This window comes from Poecile atricapillus, chromosome 15 (genome assembly GCF_030490865.1).
Source record: "Poecile atricapillus isolate bPoeAtr1 chromosome 15, bPoeAtr1.hap1, whole genome shotgun sequence".
Taxonomy (NCBI): Eukaryota; Metazoa; Chordata; class Aves; order Passeriformes; family Paridae; genus Poecile; species Poecile atricapillus.
Window position 1 is genome coordinate 4,815,377 of NC_081263.1, and position 15,961 is coordinate 4,831,337.

Here is a 15,961-nt window from a genome sequence, read left to right on the forward strand (position 1 = left end):
GTTTTATTAAACCTTCACTAGACAAACACAAAATATTTCAGATATTTCAGACACATTTTCCTGCTTAAAAACCAACCAAACCAAACCCTCTGTGCACTGATGCCACTCCAAGACCCCTAAGACAACAATCAAATGCCAAGATTCATGAAATCACATACCTCCAAAATACTGATAAAACAAAACAGTACAAAAACATCCCAAAGTGCATCTTTAGCAAACAGTATCCCCTCAGGTAGACTCATCTTTTACTGTACCAAGAAAAATAAATCCAAGTGGAGAAAAGATTTGGAGAGAAAAATACATTAGCAAATACAGATAAATTCGTTTTTAATAAAGGAGTTAATTTTCTTTCAATCCTATATAAAACAATAGCAATTAAAAACTTCATTTTTGAAAGTAAAATATTTACATATGAACAAGTAACTGTGCAAAATTTACATGAAAAAAAAAGGAAAGACAGGATTTCCTAAAAGACAAAATAAAAGGGGTGTAACAGTTGTCAGGTGTTGATAAAAATACTGATCAGCATTCAGTTTACACGCAAGAGAGTTAAATTCTACCATGAGAGTTCACACAAAGAAAGCCAAAGTATTTACAGTCATAAAAGTACTATCAATAGACAATTTAATACAATAACCTCTGAAAATATAAAGAACCAATTAGTATATTTGTAATAAAAAAATAGGTACAAAGAAGGGACTTTGCTCTGGACATCTTTAAAGTAGGCCCACAGCTTGCATACAGTCTTTTAGCAAAATAATTATAGTTTACATAGCCATTTTTATGTTATGTGCCAAAAATTATGTACAATTACTGACAAAATACACCAACCATTTTTCAACACTTGATTCACACTGAGAAACAGTCTTTTGATGATTCCTCTCAACTTTTGATTTTATTTAATCTAAGCTTTCACTTTAGCTAAAAAACACAGTGCAAGTAAAATATATTTATGCTGAAAAGGTTTCTCTTTTTTTCCTTTTTTTCCTTTTTTAACTTTACAGCTTTACAAACTATAGCAAATAAAATGCATTTTTACAGATGCTGCTAAAACATTCAGAAGTAACCCTCCTTTATGGGACTTCAGGGCCTCTAATAAGCAATAATGTGATTAAAATTGAGGTTATGTTTAAAATTAACTGTATATCCCTCTAGATTTTGAGCATTTGGGGGAAAGATAAATATCCTTAAAAAATCAGTTTGCTTTGCTAACTGACTGTTTAAAAAAAAAAAGCTAAATGAAATGAGGTCATCTGCTGTAGACATATGCCTATGTAATGGATTTAGTTGGATAAAACTGAACTAAAATGAACAATTAATGTCGAAACTGCTACAGGGCTGACAAAGGGTAGCTAGTTATTTGCTAAACGATTCCATCAGTCTTTATATATGGCTTGTTTGGCAAGAAGGCCACTCAATCAAGAGATGAGTTAAAATTTAATTGTCCTTTTATAGTATCCACAGGCCTTGTAAGTATCCTCACTGTTACAGAAATGTATTTCTCTTATACTGAAGAGTTTATTTATAAACAGGAATATAAAACTGTTCCATGTAAAGAGGTGGTTGTTTTTTAAACAATATCCCATTCGCTTGTTACAAAAAGGCGTAATTTGCAAATATATTAAAAAATGTCCTCAGGCGTCTCTCCGTCAAAAATACCTTGATCTTTTCCATTTTACTTAAGGAATGCTTTGTATAGCAATAGTGAATGGCTTGTCTCTCGCTCATTTTCTAAACAAAATATGAGGTCCCTGAGGTTCACCCGCGTTATCCTTTGTCGCGTAAACTGTCTGGTTGTTCCAACTCCAGAGCTGCCTGGGACTGCTGCACTCGAACCAGATCCCTGGAAAGCACAAGAACAGGTCAATCAGTCCATGCCTGAAAGAATTACAAAACTTTTCAGAGAAAACGTGTGACCTAAAAACTGTACACAGTCAGGAAGCTGTATGCTACCAGACAAGAGATTTCCTTTTTAGTTCTGATTTATTAACAACAGTTGAACAATCAGAAGTTTTCAGTGGCATTCAAAACAGATAAAAAAGCTCCAAAACACTGCCTGTATTTTTAGGAAGGTGCTAAGGACAGGGAATCCCAACAACCAAACTAAACAGAAAGGACAGGATTCTTCACAATTCCAGCATACAGATGCCAAGGGCAGCCCTGGCAGTGGGGAGCAGTCCTGTTCCCAGGGCTGTGGTGCCTTGAATCCTGTCCTAGATCCCCCTCATCTCCACGGCAGGGTGCTCTCCTGGTGACAACAGCTGTAACCAAGCTCAGGACTATATTTAGGAGAAGTTTTCCTGCACACAGTCACATACTCTCTAATGACCTCTGAACGCCTCTCCACCTCTCAGCATCATTCATTCCTCTGGTACACACTGGGAGTTTCCCGAATCGGCAGGATAAACAAGCAGCATATTATTGTATCTATCACGTGAAGAAAAACCAGAAGAAGAAAGCAAAAAGCAGAAGGAACCAAACGAGCGGCACGGGAGCACCGAGGGCTGCAGCAGCGCGCAGTGCCCGGCAGATGGCGCGCGCGGGCCGGGATCCAGGCTCTTCCTCAATTTCCAGCCGGGAATCTTTGTTTGCTGACAGGTGATTTACTGAAATCGTCAATTCTTCTGGGAACCGTTATGTTGCTGTGGCTCAGCTACGTTAAATCGTTTTTTCCTCCAGTTTAATTTATTATATTAATGTTATATTTTCTTTTTTTAATGGGACTTTTATACTTCATGACACCAAGCGCACTCTATTTACTGTAGTGAACACAGACTTATCTGCTCCTCAGTTTGGAGAATTTTCAAGAAGTTTTCTTAATAAAAACACCCCAGAGTTGAAAAAAGCCCAAATTTAGAGTGGTGCACGAACCATGTAAATAAGCTTCTGAGGTTCCCACTAACATGTGTGAAAATAATGTATTTAATCAATGAACATTATTGATGATCAAACCAACCTCTGGAAACGATCACTCTGCGTTAGCAAAACTCTGGTCAGTGCAGGTGAACTTACTTCACCACAGTGCTAACAGTAAAGTCAGATTTTTGATTCTCAAGCATTCTGTTGACCCAGCAAGCACCAAACCACTAAAATCCTGTAGTTAGAGCTGCTCAAAGGCTGGATTTTCAAGGAGTATTTAAAGGCACTTGCACAATTTGGCCATCTAATTTTCACCAGCTTCAGTGGAAATTAGAAGACACAGGAAAGTGTTGGATGCTAACTAAATTTTCTCACATACATATGACTGCTAGACAACAGAAAGAATGGCTGAAAAGGGTTTTGTTCTTGATTTTTAAATATTGCTTAGTGAAAGCTCAAGCCTCAGCTTTACTATGTAGACCATAATAGTTGAAACCCAAAGGTAAAATTTCAGGAGTCTTGAGAAGACACAGAATTATGTATGGAATAAATTATGCAGCTTTTTGGTAACTTTGAGTAAAATCACAGGGACATAAAACCCTCAAACTGACAGCAACCTGTTTCATTGAATTTGGAAACAAAACAGTGCAATTACTACTTAGAAGTGGTTTTACATGTAATTAAGAGTCAGCATTTGTAGACATCAAAAGCTTCCATTTACAAATCTGTGTCTAAGTAACAAGAAACCTTCTTTTCCACACTTCTTGTAATATGCCTTAACCACAAACTGCATACAAATGGTGACAAGTGGAGCCCAATTTAAAAATGTCAAGTGACACAGCAGCAAAAGCACAGCTGTGAGTATCAGATCAAAGGCAGCTGCTTCTTAATTAAACAGACAAAAAGATTAGATTTCCAGGGAACCTGCAGTTAATTGGTTAACCAGTGATTAATCCAAGATAACTAAATTAGTCAGACTTAGATGAAATACAAACAAGTGTTCACAAGAGATGCAAAATACATCCCATAACCTAAGTGACATTAACAGACCATTAAGGTGGCACAGCTGAGCATGCAGGAGTAAGCAATGCCAACATTAACTCTGCATGAGGTACTTCAGCATATTCCTCTGAGACAACTTCATTTGTGTGCACATCTATCTTTGCAAAGTGCCCCATTCTGCAATTTTCATAATTTCAAACCACATCTATAAACCTTTAATAGAGTAATTTGTCAGCTTATATAAAAACAAGTCTTATTCTCAGTAGCAGACATTTTAGTAAATTTCAAAACTTAAAATTACTTTAAAAGATGCTCAAGAGGTTTGATATTTTTATAAACAAAAATAACATTTACTAGTATGCAGATTTTTCTCTACCATTTTATATCAAGAACATGTAAGTGATTGCTTCCAGCAGTTCAGTATAAACCAAGGTGAACTCTTTTGAGGCTTTTCTACAGTATAAATGCTTTAGCACTGAAAATTCAGAATACTCAAGGAGTAATAAACAGGATTATTAAACTATTACTATTCTGTCACTTGCTATCAGATACAAAACCCCACAGGGAAAAATCCTCAAATTATAAAGAGAGCTTTTGGTCCAATAAATGACAATTTTCAAGAATATTTTGTTCTTTTTAAACATTAGAGCAATCCCATATTGAATGTCTCATGCAGAAAGCAATTTTATACCATTTCTTGTTTATTAACTTGTTTAGAAGTACAGCAGATAATCATGTACCAGAATGTAAAGTAAATGAATCAGACACTGAGCATTCTGGTACCTAGTCTGCAGAGAATTTTTTAACAGGCAGATTCAACAGTAAAATATACAGAGGATGTGCAAGAACATCCTGATCAGATGGAACTGGTCAAACTGATCTGCTGTGAAGACACTAAGGCCAATGAACTGCTGGAGAGAGAAATTAGGCAAGCTCCTGTAACTCGAAGCTCCTGCTGTCAAATTTAGTGGTGACTGAATTCTACCACCCCACCTACCTCAGCATTACTCTGCCCTTAAAGTTAGATTGGTCACAACCTGCCAAAACTATGGAGGTCCAAAAAGTTGAGACTTGTTACGTCAGAGATGTTTTTTCTAACATCCCTCCAGTTCTATGAATCAGGGAATGACCACTCAGATTCTATTCCCTATGCCACTACAGGTGCTAAAAATTGACCCTGGCTTTGGAGTGAGCAAATCTGAACACAAAACACTTCTGCAGCTCAGGGAGCTCCCACAAACTGGGGGAAAAAGCTCTGAGCAGAAAGGTTTGCACAGAGGATGAGGCAGCAAAACCAAAGGTGACAATTATACCGTACCTCTGTCCCTGATCCAGATCCTGGTGAGTCTACTTTCCTTTTCTTCCTGGGACCAATGGCAGCTAACGCAGTCAGGTTGGCATCCCTCTGTCTCATTTGTGCTAGCTCTTGCTGCTGCATCTGTGTGTGCCAGAACAAGGATGGATCATTATTTCTCTTACAACTTCCAAAATAAAAGTTCTTGTTAAGCTCAGCACTCACCTCCTTGGCCTTCTGTTTCAACCTAAGCTGTTCAGGATCTTCTTGTCGAGATCGAGACTGTGTTGATAAAGGATGAGCAGGAGGTGGTTTCAGGAAAAGAAAGAAAAATTAATTTAGTTATAAAAGTAGTTAGAGATTATATATGAAAGCTTTTCCTAAATTCCAGCAGGAAGTGGGGAATACCTATCACTCCCACAGAGGGCAACAGTGGTAAACAACTTTTAGATATTAAAATTTTTCCTTTTTGTAACATATCTATTTTTGGAAAAGGCATCCCATTTTTCTGCTTTGTTAAAGATAGCAAAGGAGTAGCCAGGCAATTATGCCTTAAATGCAACCATTACAAGACACAAATTACACAGAGGTGTGAATTGAATTACACACTTTGCATATGAACAAAGGAATCAGACCTGTGCTTTCTGGAACAATTCCTCCCCTTGCTGGGGAACCAGGCACTTACTCAGAGCAGATCTTTCTGCTACACCTACACACACAGGTCAGGCTGCAGGCTGAACAAAGTGCACCTGAGTGACCCAAGATCATTTACATCAGCACTGTCCATTACACTGAGGACCTGCAATTCCTTGTGTGTGTGTGTCATACTCTTAGAATATGGAAATACTTTAGATTAGAAAAGACTTTCAAGAACATCAAGTCCAGCTGCTTCCCCAGCACTGTCAAGCCCACCACTAAACCATGCCCCCAAGTGCCACATGTACACAATACTTCCAAGGATGGTGACTCAACCACTGCCCTGGGCAGCCTGTTCCAGGGCTTGACAACCCTTTCAGTGATGAAATTGTTCTCAATATTCAATTTAAACCTCCCCTGACGCAACTTGAGGCCATTTCCTCTCATCCTATCAAATCATGAGTGCTGTTAATCCCTTACATTCTTTAGGCCAAGAACAAAATATGTTTGTATTCTGACATTGTCAACTCAAGCTGGATCACAAAACTAACAGAAAACATAGGTTGTTTTGTGAATTATTTCTAGGGTGCTCTTATCTAATCACATTCATTCTATAATCACTGAGTAAAACCACAGTTTAATATTCACATTCATGTTTACATCAACTGCTTCCTATTTATTGTATTTCTCCAATTTGTAAAAAAAGTTCTGAATTCTATTTCTATTCTCCAAAATACCCTCTCTATTACATTTAAGAGTACCACCAAGTTATAAAATTCATCTTTCTTTGCCAACTGCAAAAACTAAATTTCAAGACTCCTTTTAATTTGGGAATATGCGATGGGAATGGCAAAGAAGCTGTTTCCCATACTTTAGAATGAAAAGAAAAATTGAACTCTAGTTAAGAACACATTCATCAAGTTCCATCTTTGAAGATTAGCCTTCTCCTTCATTGCAAGTGTTTTAGAAAGAAACTCTGCAGTTTTGATGTCAAAAATGACACTTTACAAACACGTGTGAAAGCCAAGCACTTGCCTTTGCTGCACGCATTAAAATTTCCCTTTCTTGTTCATCTTTACGCTGCTTCTCTATTTGATCAAGTTGTTCAAAGAACTTGAGCTGTGCCCGAACGTCACTTGCTTGTTCGTATCTTTCATCATCCTGAAAATACAGCAAATATGATTCTCATTACTCCCTTAAAAACAAAGCTGTTAACTTGTACTGTACTGGGGAAGAACATACACATTCAAAGCTCCAATGTTCACTTTGTCCTTTTCAGACAAATAGCAGGAGTATATTTACACCATTCAAACCAGCTAGAACTCTTAAAAGCATTTTGTTCTATTCCATGAATCATCAGATTTTGACTTCTAAACTTATCTCATCACAGCTTTAACCTCTCAAACATATTTCACAGAGATGTGTGGTTTTTTTAAACGCTGCTCAGGCATTTGCATCTATGAGGAACACACATCTGTCAGATAGCAGTCTCCTGGGAATTCAAAGCAGTGCTTTTATCTGTCTGACTCTACAGTCATTCACACAGTAAACATTTGACATAATAAATAAGGGGAGGGCACAGCTTCTCTGCATTTGTTTTAAAGCCATTTTGTATATGCAAGCTGAAAAGTTCCAGTCACCCATGTGTATTAATATCTTAATGGAAGGTGAATCAGTCAGAGAATAAACAACGTGATTTCACAGAACAAAGAACACCTGAACTCCAGCATTACAGTCAATGCCACAGCCTGCTGAATTTGTGCAATTCTGCCATTTAATTTGAGCAATTAAATACAGTTACCTTGTAGGAAATATTCCTTTGTTGAGCAGTCTCTGATAGTTTTTCCACGAGGTTTTGTAGTCTTTGTTGTGTAGCATGTGATACGTAGCTAACTACATCAGGATGGATTTCTGTTATTCCATGCTTTTTACCTATAATCAAAACACCAGTGGGTTGGAAAAAATCATTTTAAAATACAATTAAATATGAGTATAATCTTAGTCATAGAAATTTAAATCCCTTTTTCCAAATATGATTTGCAGGTTTTTCTCAGACAAGGATTAAATGTGAAATTACACATATTAAAATTCATATCAGTTTAACAAATTTGACAATCTATTAATAAATGTTGTGTATTACAGTGTAACAAAGAATTCAAGATTGCTTTTTGTTCCACCATTAATTCTAAATTACTAAGTAAAGCTGATGAAAGTGCTTCTGGACCTATTTCACTGTTTGTGTCATGCTTGCTACACCTTAATAGTTTATTCAGCCAGGTTGTGTAGTTTTGATGTTGAATCACTTTAGAAGGCAAATCTCTGTTTGCTATTCCTTGATATATTCTACTTTCATATCCTTATTCTACTTTCATAAGACTAATTATTTCCCACCAGCATCTGACTACAGCAGAAAATACCATAAGGTAATGAGTCCAGCAACTTTTAATTATTCAAACCAATTTCTATAGAAAATGCCTTCAATTAAACCTAAGAGTAGTGAAATTTGTTTTTATTAATGTTCAGGATAAAAGAACATACCTATTTCTAATATCCTTCTTTGTAAAGGTGCTGGGAAAAGGAAGGTTTCGTCTTTACAGGACCTTGTTAATGTGCCCACGAGCTCAGAGTTTGTTGCCAATATCCGAGCACTTTCTTCTGACAGGTTGACTCCAGCCATTGATGCAACATCATTAATGTCATCATCATCCCTTAAAGGAAAGAAAAATTAAAATAATCATAACATTTAGTGCTTATCTGCACACACTCCTATGATACCACAGCTGCATACAATGAATTCCACCATAAACCTGAATAGTTTTACATTTTATTTGCTTTTGTGATATAATACAACTCATTTGTTTGTAAATGAGAAATTACTGCTTTGACTTCAAAGAGCACTAATTTTGTGCTTCCTGTTTTTTCCAAGATCCTTTCTTATGTAATGTTTCAACACCTTGAGAAACAAGAGACCAGACGAATCACTACTGCAAAATGATAATAATCTGCCCTCACCACTAAGACAGGCTGTACATCCGAGTAACTCAAGCAGAGCTGGGAGAAGTGAAGGAATGAATTCCACTTGCTTGTCTGGGCAGGAATTGTTTATGAGGTTTAGTGCCAGCTAAATGCTAAAACCAGTCTGGCACGAGTATGTCCAGTGCTGTTTGTGCAAACCTGCCTCCAGAAAATCCACCTCTAGATTATTGTGAGTTTCCCCAGATGGATTCAGCACCAGGAAGGTCTGAGTTCAGCTACCCAAGCAAACACAAACATACAGTTCCTCACCTAAAAGAGCCTCCCCCAGGTTCTTTCAGTTTATTCTTCTGAGCAGCAGCTACTTGTGTCGAAACAGTGGCAATAGCTTTGTTTCCAGGTAATACTGCTGGTTTTACCACAGGTACTGCAAGAAGACAGACAGGATTTGTACTCCATCAGTAAGAGTTCACATGTGCAAGCCAGTCACAGGTATTTATGGAAATAGGTCTGGCACAAAGAGTTGACCTCAATAGCTTCTGTCAGCATTTCACTAAAAACAGGACCCTTCCCACACAATTCCAGCAGCCAAACCATTTCTCTGTCAATGGTGCCCTGATAGATCTGTACCCCCAGCCAATATAGCACTACACACTGGAAGATTTTAGCAGTACTACAAACTTATGAACTGACATTCATAGAACCACAGAATGGTTTGGGTTGGAAGCGACCTTGGAGATCATCTGGTTACAACTCCTCTGACACCTTCACGAGACCAGGTTGCTCCAGCCCCGTCCAGCCTGGCCTTGAGCACTTCCAGGAACAGAGAATCAACAACTTCTCTGGGCAAGTAATCCCTAAACCACGCTTCAGGTAACGCTATCTAATATGGCATATCACAAGTATCTTGACCTCTTACCTGTCTGAAGTTGATTCAGTTGGATTTGAGGAGTAGTGAGCATAATACGACTGTGTGGTTGCCGCAATGCCACCATTGGTGTCTGTGTCAACGTTACTTGTGGAGGCCTTATCAATGCCCCTGCTTTTTGAGACTGTTGGATAACCTGCAAATAAGGAAAAAAAAGAACTGTAAATAATCTGAGAATCAGGTGGGAAGAACAAACCCTAAGAGCACTTTAACCAAGATGCAATTTAAGTTATACTTTTTGTCTCAGACCTTTGATTGTGCTAAACCACCAATTTAAGAAGTGCTATCAAAAAAACCCCTGTGCAATAAAAAACACTGCACTTCAGCTCACATACCAGTGGCGTGGACTGCCCTTGTTTACTGACACCAACTTGTGTGGGCTGAGTGAGGCTGATGACGGGTTGCTGGAGGGTACTGGTGACAGTGGCAGTGGCCTTGCCTGCCGTGCGCTGCACTGAGGAGCTCAACAGCACGGCTGCTGCTGACGGGATCGTGGCTATCGTCGCCTGCGTCGTCGGCTGCTGCTGCTGGCTCTGCTGAATGAACGCTGCAGAGTCTGGTGTTAACTGTCTCAAGGCAGGTAAACTCCTCTGAAAAGGGGAAAGGAAAGAGTTATGTTGAGTTATTTAATCCTGGCTCACGCAGTATTAATTGTAAAGAAGCAACGTGTCTTGTTTCAGTCCATTGGATGGGTCTGTGTGCACCTGAGGAAAGGTGAGCACACAGAAATACCAACCTGCTCCTATTTAATAAGCAGGACAGAGGGACAATACCATTTGGATATCATGGGCATCTGGGCTATGCAGCCTACCTGGAACCCCTACTATGTATTTAACAACCCAAGCCCATGCTGCCCTCCTTAACTGTTGTCCTATGGCTTAAAAGTCGCACTGGAACACCAGGGAAGATTTCAAAATAGCTCAACAGAGACCACAGTGTTTTAGTGGCTTCTTAAATTAGTTGTTTTCTTATGGCAACAATTTTTGTCCTCAGGAACAGCTCAAGGTTGAACAAGCATTTAAGAACCCAGAAATGTCAACACACACCTACAACTATATCCCTTAATCATACATTAGTCAAGCAGTTACATTCCTACTATTCAACATTACTGTATTTTCACTGATTTCAGTGATGGTAAATGTTTTGCAATAAATACTATTTTGAGATTTGTCCAACTACAATAAAATTCATGTCAAATGTGATTTATGATTGGGAATTGACAGATTTCCTGCTTATCCAAATCAGTTTACAGTACAGACAAAACTTGCCCAGAAGGTACAATCTCCTATATCACTGAATCCCTTTGCTTTCTAAGACTAAAAAGAGAGCAAAAAAATCAATTCAGAGGTTTGTGGTTTAAGTCATAGAAAGAAAACTTTTTTCAATTTCTCAAAAGAGCTACGATGTATCACCACAGTAGAAGTTACATTACTGACTGTGCCAACTAGTCACAGTAACAAACTCTAGGAACTAAGACACAAAAAAGTATTTTTTAAGGGAGCAAAAGCCTAACCAGGCACCATTTAAAACTTCCTTTAACATCATTTTGGAATTCCACCTATAATAGCAAAGGATGTGCTTGTGTTCATTGCTGCTGATATAATATAAGCACAGAGATGAAGAAAGAGTAATGAAGTTACCTTCAGGAAAGGCACAAGGTAAGGTTGAGGTGAAGAATTAAGTTCTCTGTACAGCCTACTGGTAAAATCTTCTGGTTCAATTTTTCCATCCTTCAAAACAGAAAATTCAAATGAACAAACTTGTAGAAATGAATTTTTACAGATATCCAACACCAAAAGAAATTTTAAGACTTGGGAATATACTGAAAATAAGGGGTTTAATCATCCCTCCCTATTTTTCGTTACCAATAGCTTTATGGTAGTAACCAACTTTACTACAAATTTCAAGTAGTAAGACCTACATGATGGAATACCCAGCTTGACCATAACTTAGAGGTTGCTAACAAGTAGGCAAAGCAATACTAGTATTCACTCTATAAATATTAAATATGTCAAGCTTTTATATTAGTATCAGGCAATGTTAATTACCTTTCTTTTGTAAAAACTTGTGATTTTCTACAGTCAGCTATCACACCAGCTGTAGTGTTTTCCCTCAAGTACATAATACATCTTTTTATTCATTGTTTTATCAAAATGTAGAATTTAAAGAGCCACTGCTTTCATTACTCACACTCCTGTGAGAACTCATGTTCTCATGCATGAATATAAGCAGTAATGTCTCAGTTATAAACTGAATGGAAAATTTATCCATCTATTTTAATTCTGAAGAGGCAAAGTTAATTTGATTTAGCTCAGATTTTATAAACTCCATCCTCTAAAGAAAAAACACACAAAAAAACAGTTTTAAGTCTGAATTTGCCCTAATTCTGTATTTTACAACTTTTGATGAACTTTTCTTACCAGCAGATTCTGTACTAATTCCTTCACATTAGCCGCAGTCTCTGAGGACTGTTTTCCAGATGATGCCAGTTTTATTAATGTGGACAGAAAGTTTTTGCATTTCTTCACATTTTCCATAGTTTCCTTAGAAGGAAAGGTAAAAGGAAAACAGTCAGAGAAAGGAAGAAAAACTCCTCTTAATACATGATCTGACCATATACTCCATGAAATAAAGTCCTTTAGTTCATCAGAGCAGAGTAACATTTAAAGATACATGTCCCTCAGCACTTATAACAAACATACTGAAATTATTATTTTTCTTCATATACTCATATTTATTGTACATTTTTGTTACCAAAATTTAAGGAATTATGATTCTTCATTAAATTAGGAAACACCAAGTATTTTAAGGATGGCATGTTATATATGGGAAAATATGTGTTTTAGCGGGACAAAAAATAGTAAAGCTGTTGTTTCACAATGCATAGTACATGGATTCTTCCTGTTTTGCAATCCTGGAAACATGCAGCTTGAATCAATCAATGCCAGCTCCTTATTCCTTCTCACACTGATTCAACTCAGCAGCACTGAACAATTCACTGTTCTATAAAATACACCTAATAATTTTTTAAAATGAGTGCTTTAATATTGTTACAGAAACAAAAACACTTTGACACCTATAAAAATTCAAGTAACCTGTACCCATACCTTGTAAATTATATGATTCTATTAAAGTTTACCTTTTCAAGGTCAACAGCTCACAGAATTCCTGCATCTTTACTAATCTCCACTCCCATCTGTGTTTACATGTATGTGTATATATGCACATCATGCATATGTGAGTGAACAAAAAGAGATGTCACATTTCTCAGTATCTTACTGTGGCAGCAGTGGAGGTGGCCGTTGTCCCTTGCACTGTTCTCTGAGGAGTTCCAGTTTGTACAGCTGTTGCTGTCCCCAACGTGGTTGTTTGTGCAGTACCACCCAGAACAATCTGAGGCTGCAGAAAATACAAACACAAGATTATTTTCCTTGGGATGTACTAAGAGGCTGTTTTCCTGAGCCATGAAACGGAGAATGAGCCACAAGGCAGCAGAACACCTTTTGCAGCAGCTATAAATAAGTTGCTCGTGTGCGGTCTGGCGCAGTGGAAGGAAAGCGCCACCAGATGGCACTAAAACATTCGAAACGGGAATTCCAAAAGTTGATTAAAAATTGCGCGATTTTTGGTCACTGAATAAAATACGATAAACATAACCTCAGCCACTGTGGTTTCAAAACGCTGCTAAAACAAGTGCAGAATTCCTGTGAGATCTGTTTAGCTTTTAGCCTGTTTCATTAAATGCTGCTTCCAAAGGGGAGGATTTCTAAAAAGGCACGATTGACACAAAAGCTTGGGTCTTATCGAGGTCTTTGTGATGAACAATGGGACAAAACATTTCTCTAGTTCTGCAGACAAATTGGTAATTTGAAGTAGAAATATCAACTCCAAAGAATCACCATTGCAAGCAAGATCTTCTCACATACACAGCTCATTCATGGAGTTCCAACAGACTAATTATTAACAACAACCCAGTCTTGAGATACAAATTCCTACACCAAGCTACAACTGACACTCAGAATGTTCACAAATCATTTGTAAATTTGCTGTTTATATAAAGATGCACAAGAAAAGAGGTTTCCCTACTGCCAAAGCTAACTTTGTTAGTATTTTGAGAGAAACTAAGGGAGACAAGGATTTCATTTGTCTCATTTTTTTTTTAAAAAACAGGATAAACTAAGTCCATGGTGTGCTCATTACAGCACAAAATATGCAGATGGAATGATGTTGGGTTTTTTGTCCTGTGTAACAGCAGTGTAAATTAAGGAGACTCAGGTAAATTAACTCTTAGATCTAGAAAGATCACTGGCATAGGGAAAGGCTCTCTGAGGGGAAAAAGGTTAACTGGATGCATAGCAAAACCTGCATGTTTTAAATTAAAACTCTCTAATCCTGTCTACTCAAAGGATGAAGAATGCACAATCAGACAGATTAGGCAACAGCAATCATATTGTATCACTGCTGCCTGGAAGCCATGTGGAGAATTTCACACTCTTGCACTGTTTTTTAAACTCTCAACATCTCCAAAAAAATTTCCAAGCAAGCCCAAAATGAATAGAGAGGCCAGCCCAGACTGACATCAGTCTCTCCATGAGTTATCAGTCTCCAGAAGGACACAGATCAAAGCAGAGACTCATGTGAAAGGGAGAAGGCTTTGGGAAGAGAAGGCTGCCACAGTGCAGTCATCTTTGCAATTGTCAATTTTGCTGCAGAATTCAGAGGACTGCAGATCCATCACAGGAATAACACCACAGCCCCAAATCCAAAGGGATTTCTTGTCACTTCCTTTAAGCAGAAAGTATAAAGGAATTTTATTTTAGTCAGCTCTGTGATAGTACAAACTACAAACACAATACCTTTAAATAGAGATATGTATAGGTGTAATATGAAATAATAACTATATACATATAAAAAATGATACCTGTACCTCCAAAATACATACTGAGACCTGTAGATGTTTTAGAAAGGCTAATCCAGAAGGCATTTCTTTCCTGCACTGAGCAATTGCATTTCCTGTGTGCCTGGCAGTCTCATGCAGACATTACTTCCCTACACACTCACTTGCACAACAGGGGGACGCTGTAGCGTTGTCGTGGGTTGCACTGTAGTTTGAGCCTGAGACACTTGCTTGATGATAGTAGTAGGTGTCACCTGTCGTGCAATAATGGGTGTTCCTGGAGCCTGGGGAAGAGGAAAAAAAAGTCACAAACACATCAGTACCTATAGTTAAATATCATCTGCTTTATTAGTGCTCTGATTCTCCATTGTTACAAATACAAAAGAATGCATCTGAACCACTAGAAAACTCTGAGAATGATTTTCAGTCTTGAACTTAATGCAACTGTCAAAATCTCAGTGTACATATATCCATATCCATTTTTTTCTTTTAGTCTTGTATTTATTCTGGGGAGAAGAGTTGTACACATTAACCATATATGGTCTTCTTTATATCAAAGTTTTCAACTTAATGAGATTCAGATATGTAAAAATATTTTTGATGAGTAACAGCCAAGCTGTAACAGAATTAGGAAAAAAATGCAATGCCTATGCCTTGTGGAAAGTAGATTTAGATTAGCTATTTGGAAGAAATTCTTGGCTCTGAGGGTGATGAGGCCCCAATACAGGCTGCCCAGAGAGGTGTGGACTTGCCATTCCTGGAAGTGTTCCAGGCCAGGTTGGGATGGGGCTTGAAGCAACCTGGTCTAGTGGAAGGTGTCCCTGCCCATGTCAGGAGCTGAATGAGCTTTAAGGCCCCTTCCAAAACCTTTCCAACACAAATGATTCTGAGATTCTATGAATCTATAAAAAGTCTTCATATTCCAGTTAGATCTATGGCTTCTCCAAATCATTACTATCACACCTTACTTTCTCATGTGCTCTTCACAGAGAACCAAACAGTTTTTCTCACAAGTTGCTGGACTGACCTGCACTGTGGATATCTGCACTGGGGGTGCACTGGTAGGTGTAGCAGGACGAGGAGTCAGAGTGTTCTGAGGCTGAGACTGGGCGTGTGCCTGCGCCTGCATCTGTGCCAGGGCTTGCTGGGGGATCATCAGCAGCTGCCCGTTCTCACTGCGCACCAGGACCATGCCTGCAAAACAGAGTGGTCAAGGAACACACATCCTTTACAAAAATCAAAGAACGTATTTTTTTGGTTTGTTTTTTTTTTTTAATCCAAGTTGGGTACATATGGAATTATTGTACTGCTGAAGGACTAGGCAGCTAACAAGAGGTTCAGAATAAAAGCAAAATACCCATCTGCATTATGG

General features: G+C 38.0%; 1 protein-coding gene across 1 annotated transcript in view; it reads right to left on the bottom strand.

Moving 5' to 3' along the window:
* Positions 1 to 285: 285 nt before the first annotated feature.
* Positions 286 to 15,961, bottom strand: part of TAF4 (TATA-box binding protein associated factor 4) — a 36,713-nt gene continuing 21,037 nt past the window's right edge. Inside the window, exons 3-16 of the mRNA XM_058850705.1 lie at positions 15,617 to 15,783; positions 14,754 to 14,873; positions 12,972 to 13,091; positions 12,113 to 12,235; positions 11,333 to 11,422; positions 10,028 to 10,282; positions 9,684 to 9,828; positions 9,077 to 9,191; positions 8,330 to 8,499; positions 7,593 to 7,723; positions 6,827 to 6,952; positions 5,381 to 5,437; positions 5,180 to 5,299; positions 286 to 1,843 (exon numbers count right to left, since the gene is read on the bottom strand). Coding sequence (XP_058706688.1) covers positions 1,676 to 1,843; positions 5,180 to 5,299; positions 5,381 to 5,437; positions 6,827 to 6,952; positions 7,593 to 7,723; positions 8,330 to 8,499; positions 9,077 to 9,191; positions 9,684 to 9,828; positions 10,028 to 10,282; positions 11,333 to 11,422; positions 12,113 to 12,235; positions 12,972 to 13,091; positions 14,754 to 14,873; positions 15,617 to 15,783 — 1,907 coding nt within the window. The 3' untranslated portion in view covers positions 286 to 1,675. The remainder of the gene's footprint in view (positions 1,844 to 5,179; positions 5,300 to 5,380; positions 5,438 to 6,826; positions 6,953 to 7,592; positions 7,724 to 8,329; positions 8,500 to 9,076; positions 9,192 to 9,683; positions 9,829 to 10,027; positions 10,283 to 11,332; positions 11,423 to 12,112; positions 12,236 to 12,971; positions 13,092 to 14,753; positions 14,874 to 15,616; positions 15,784 to 15,961) is intronic.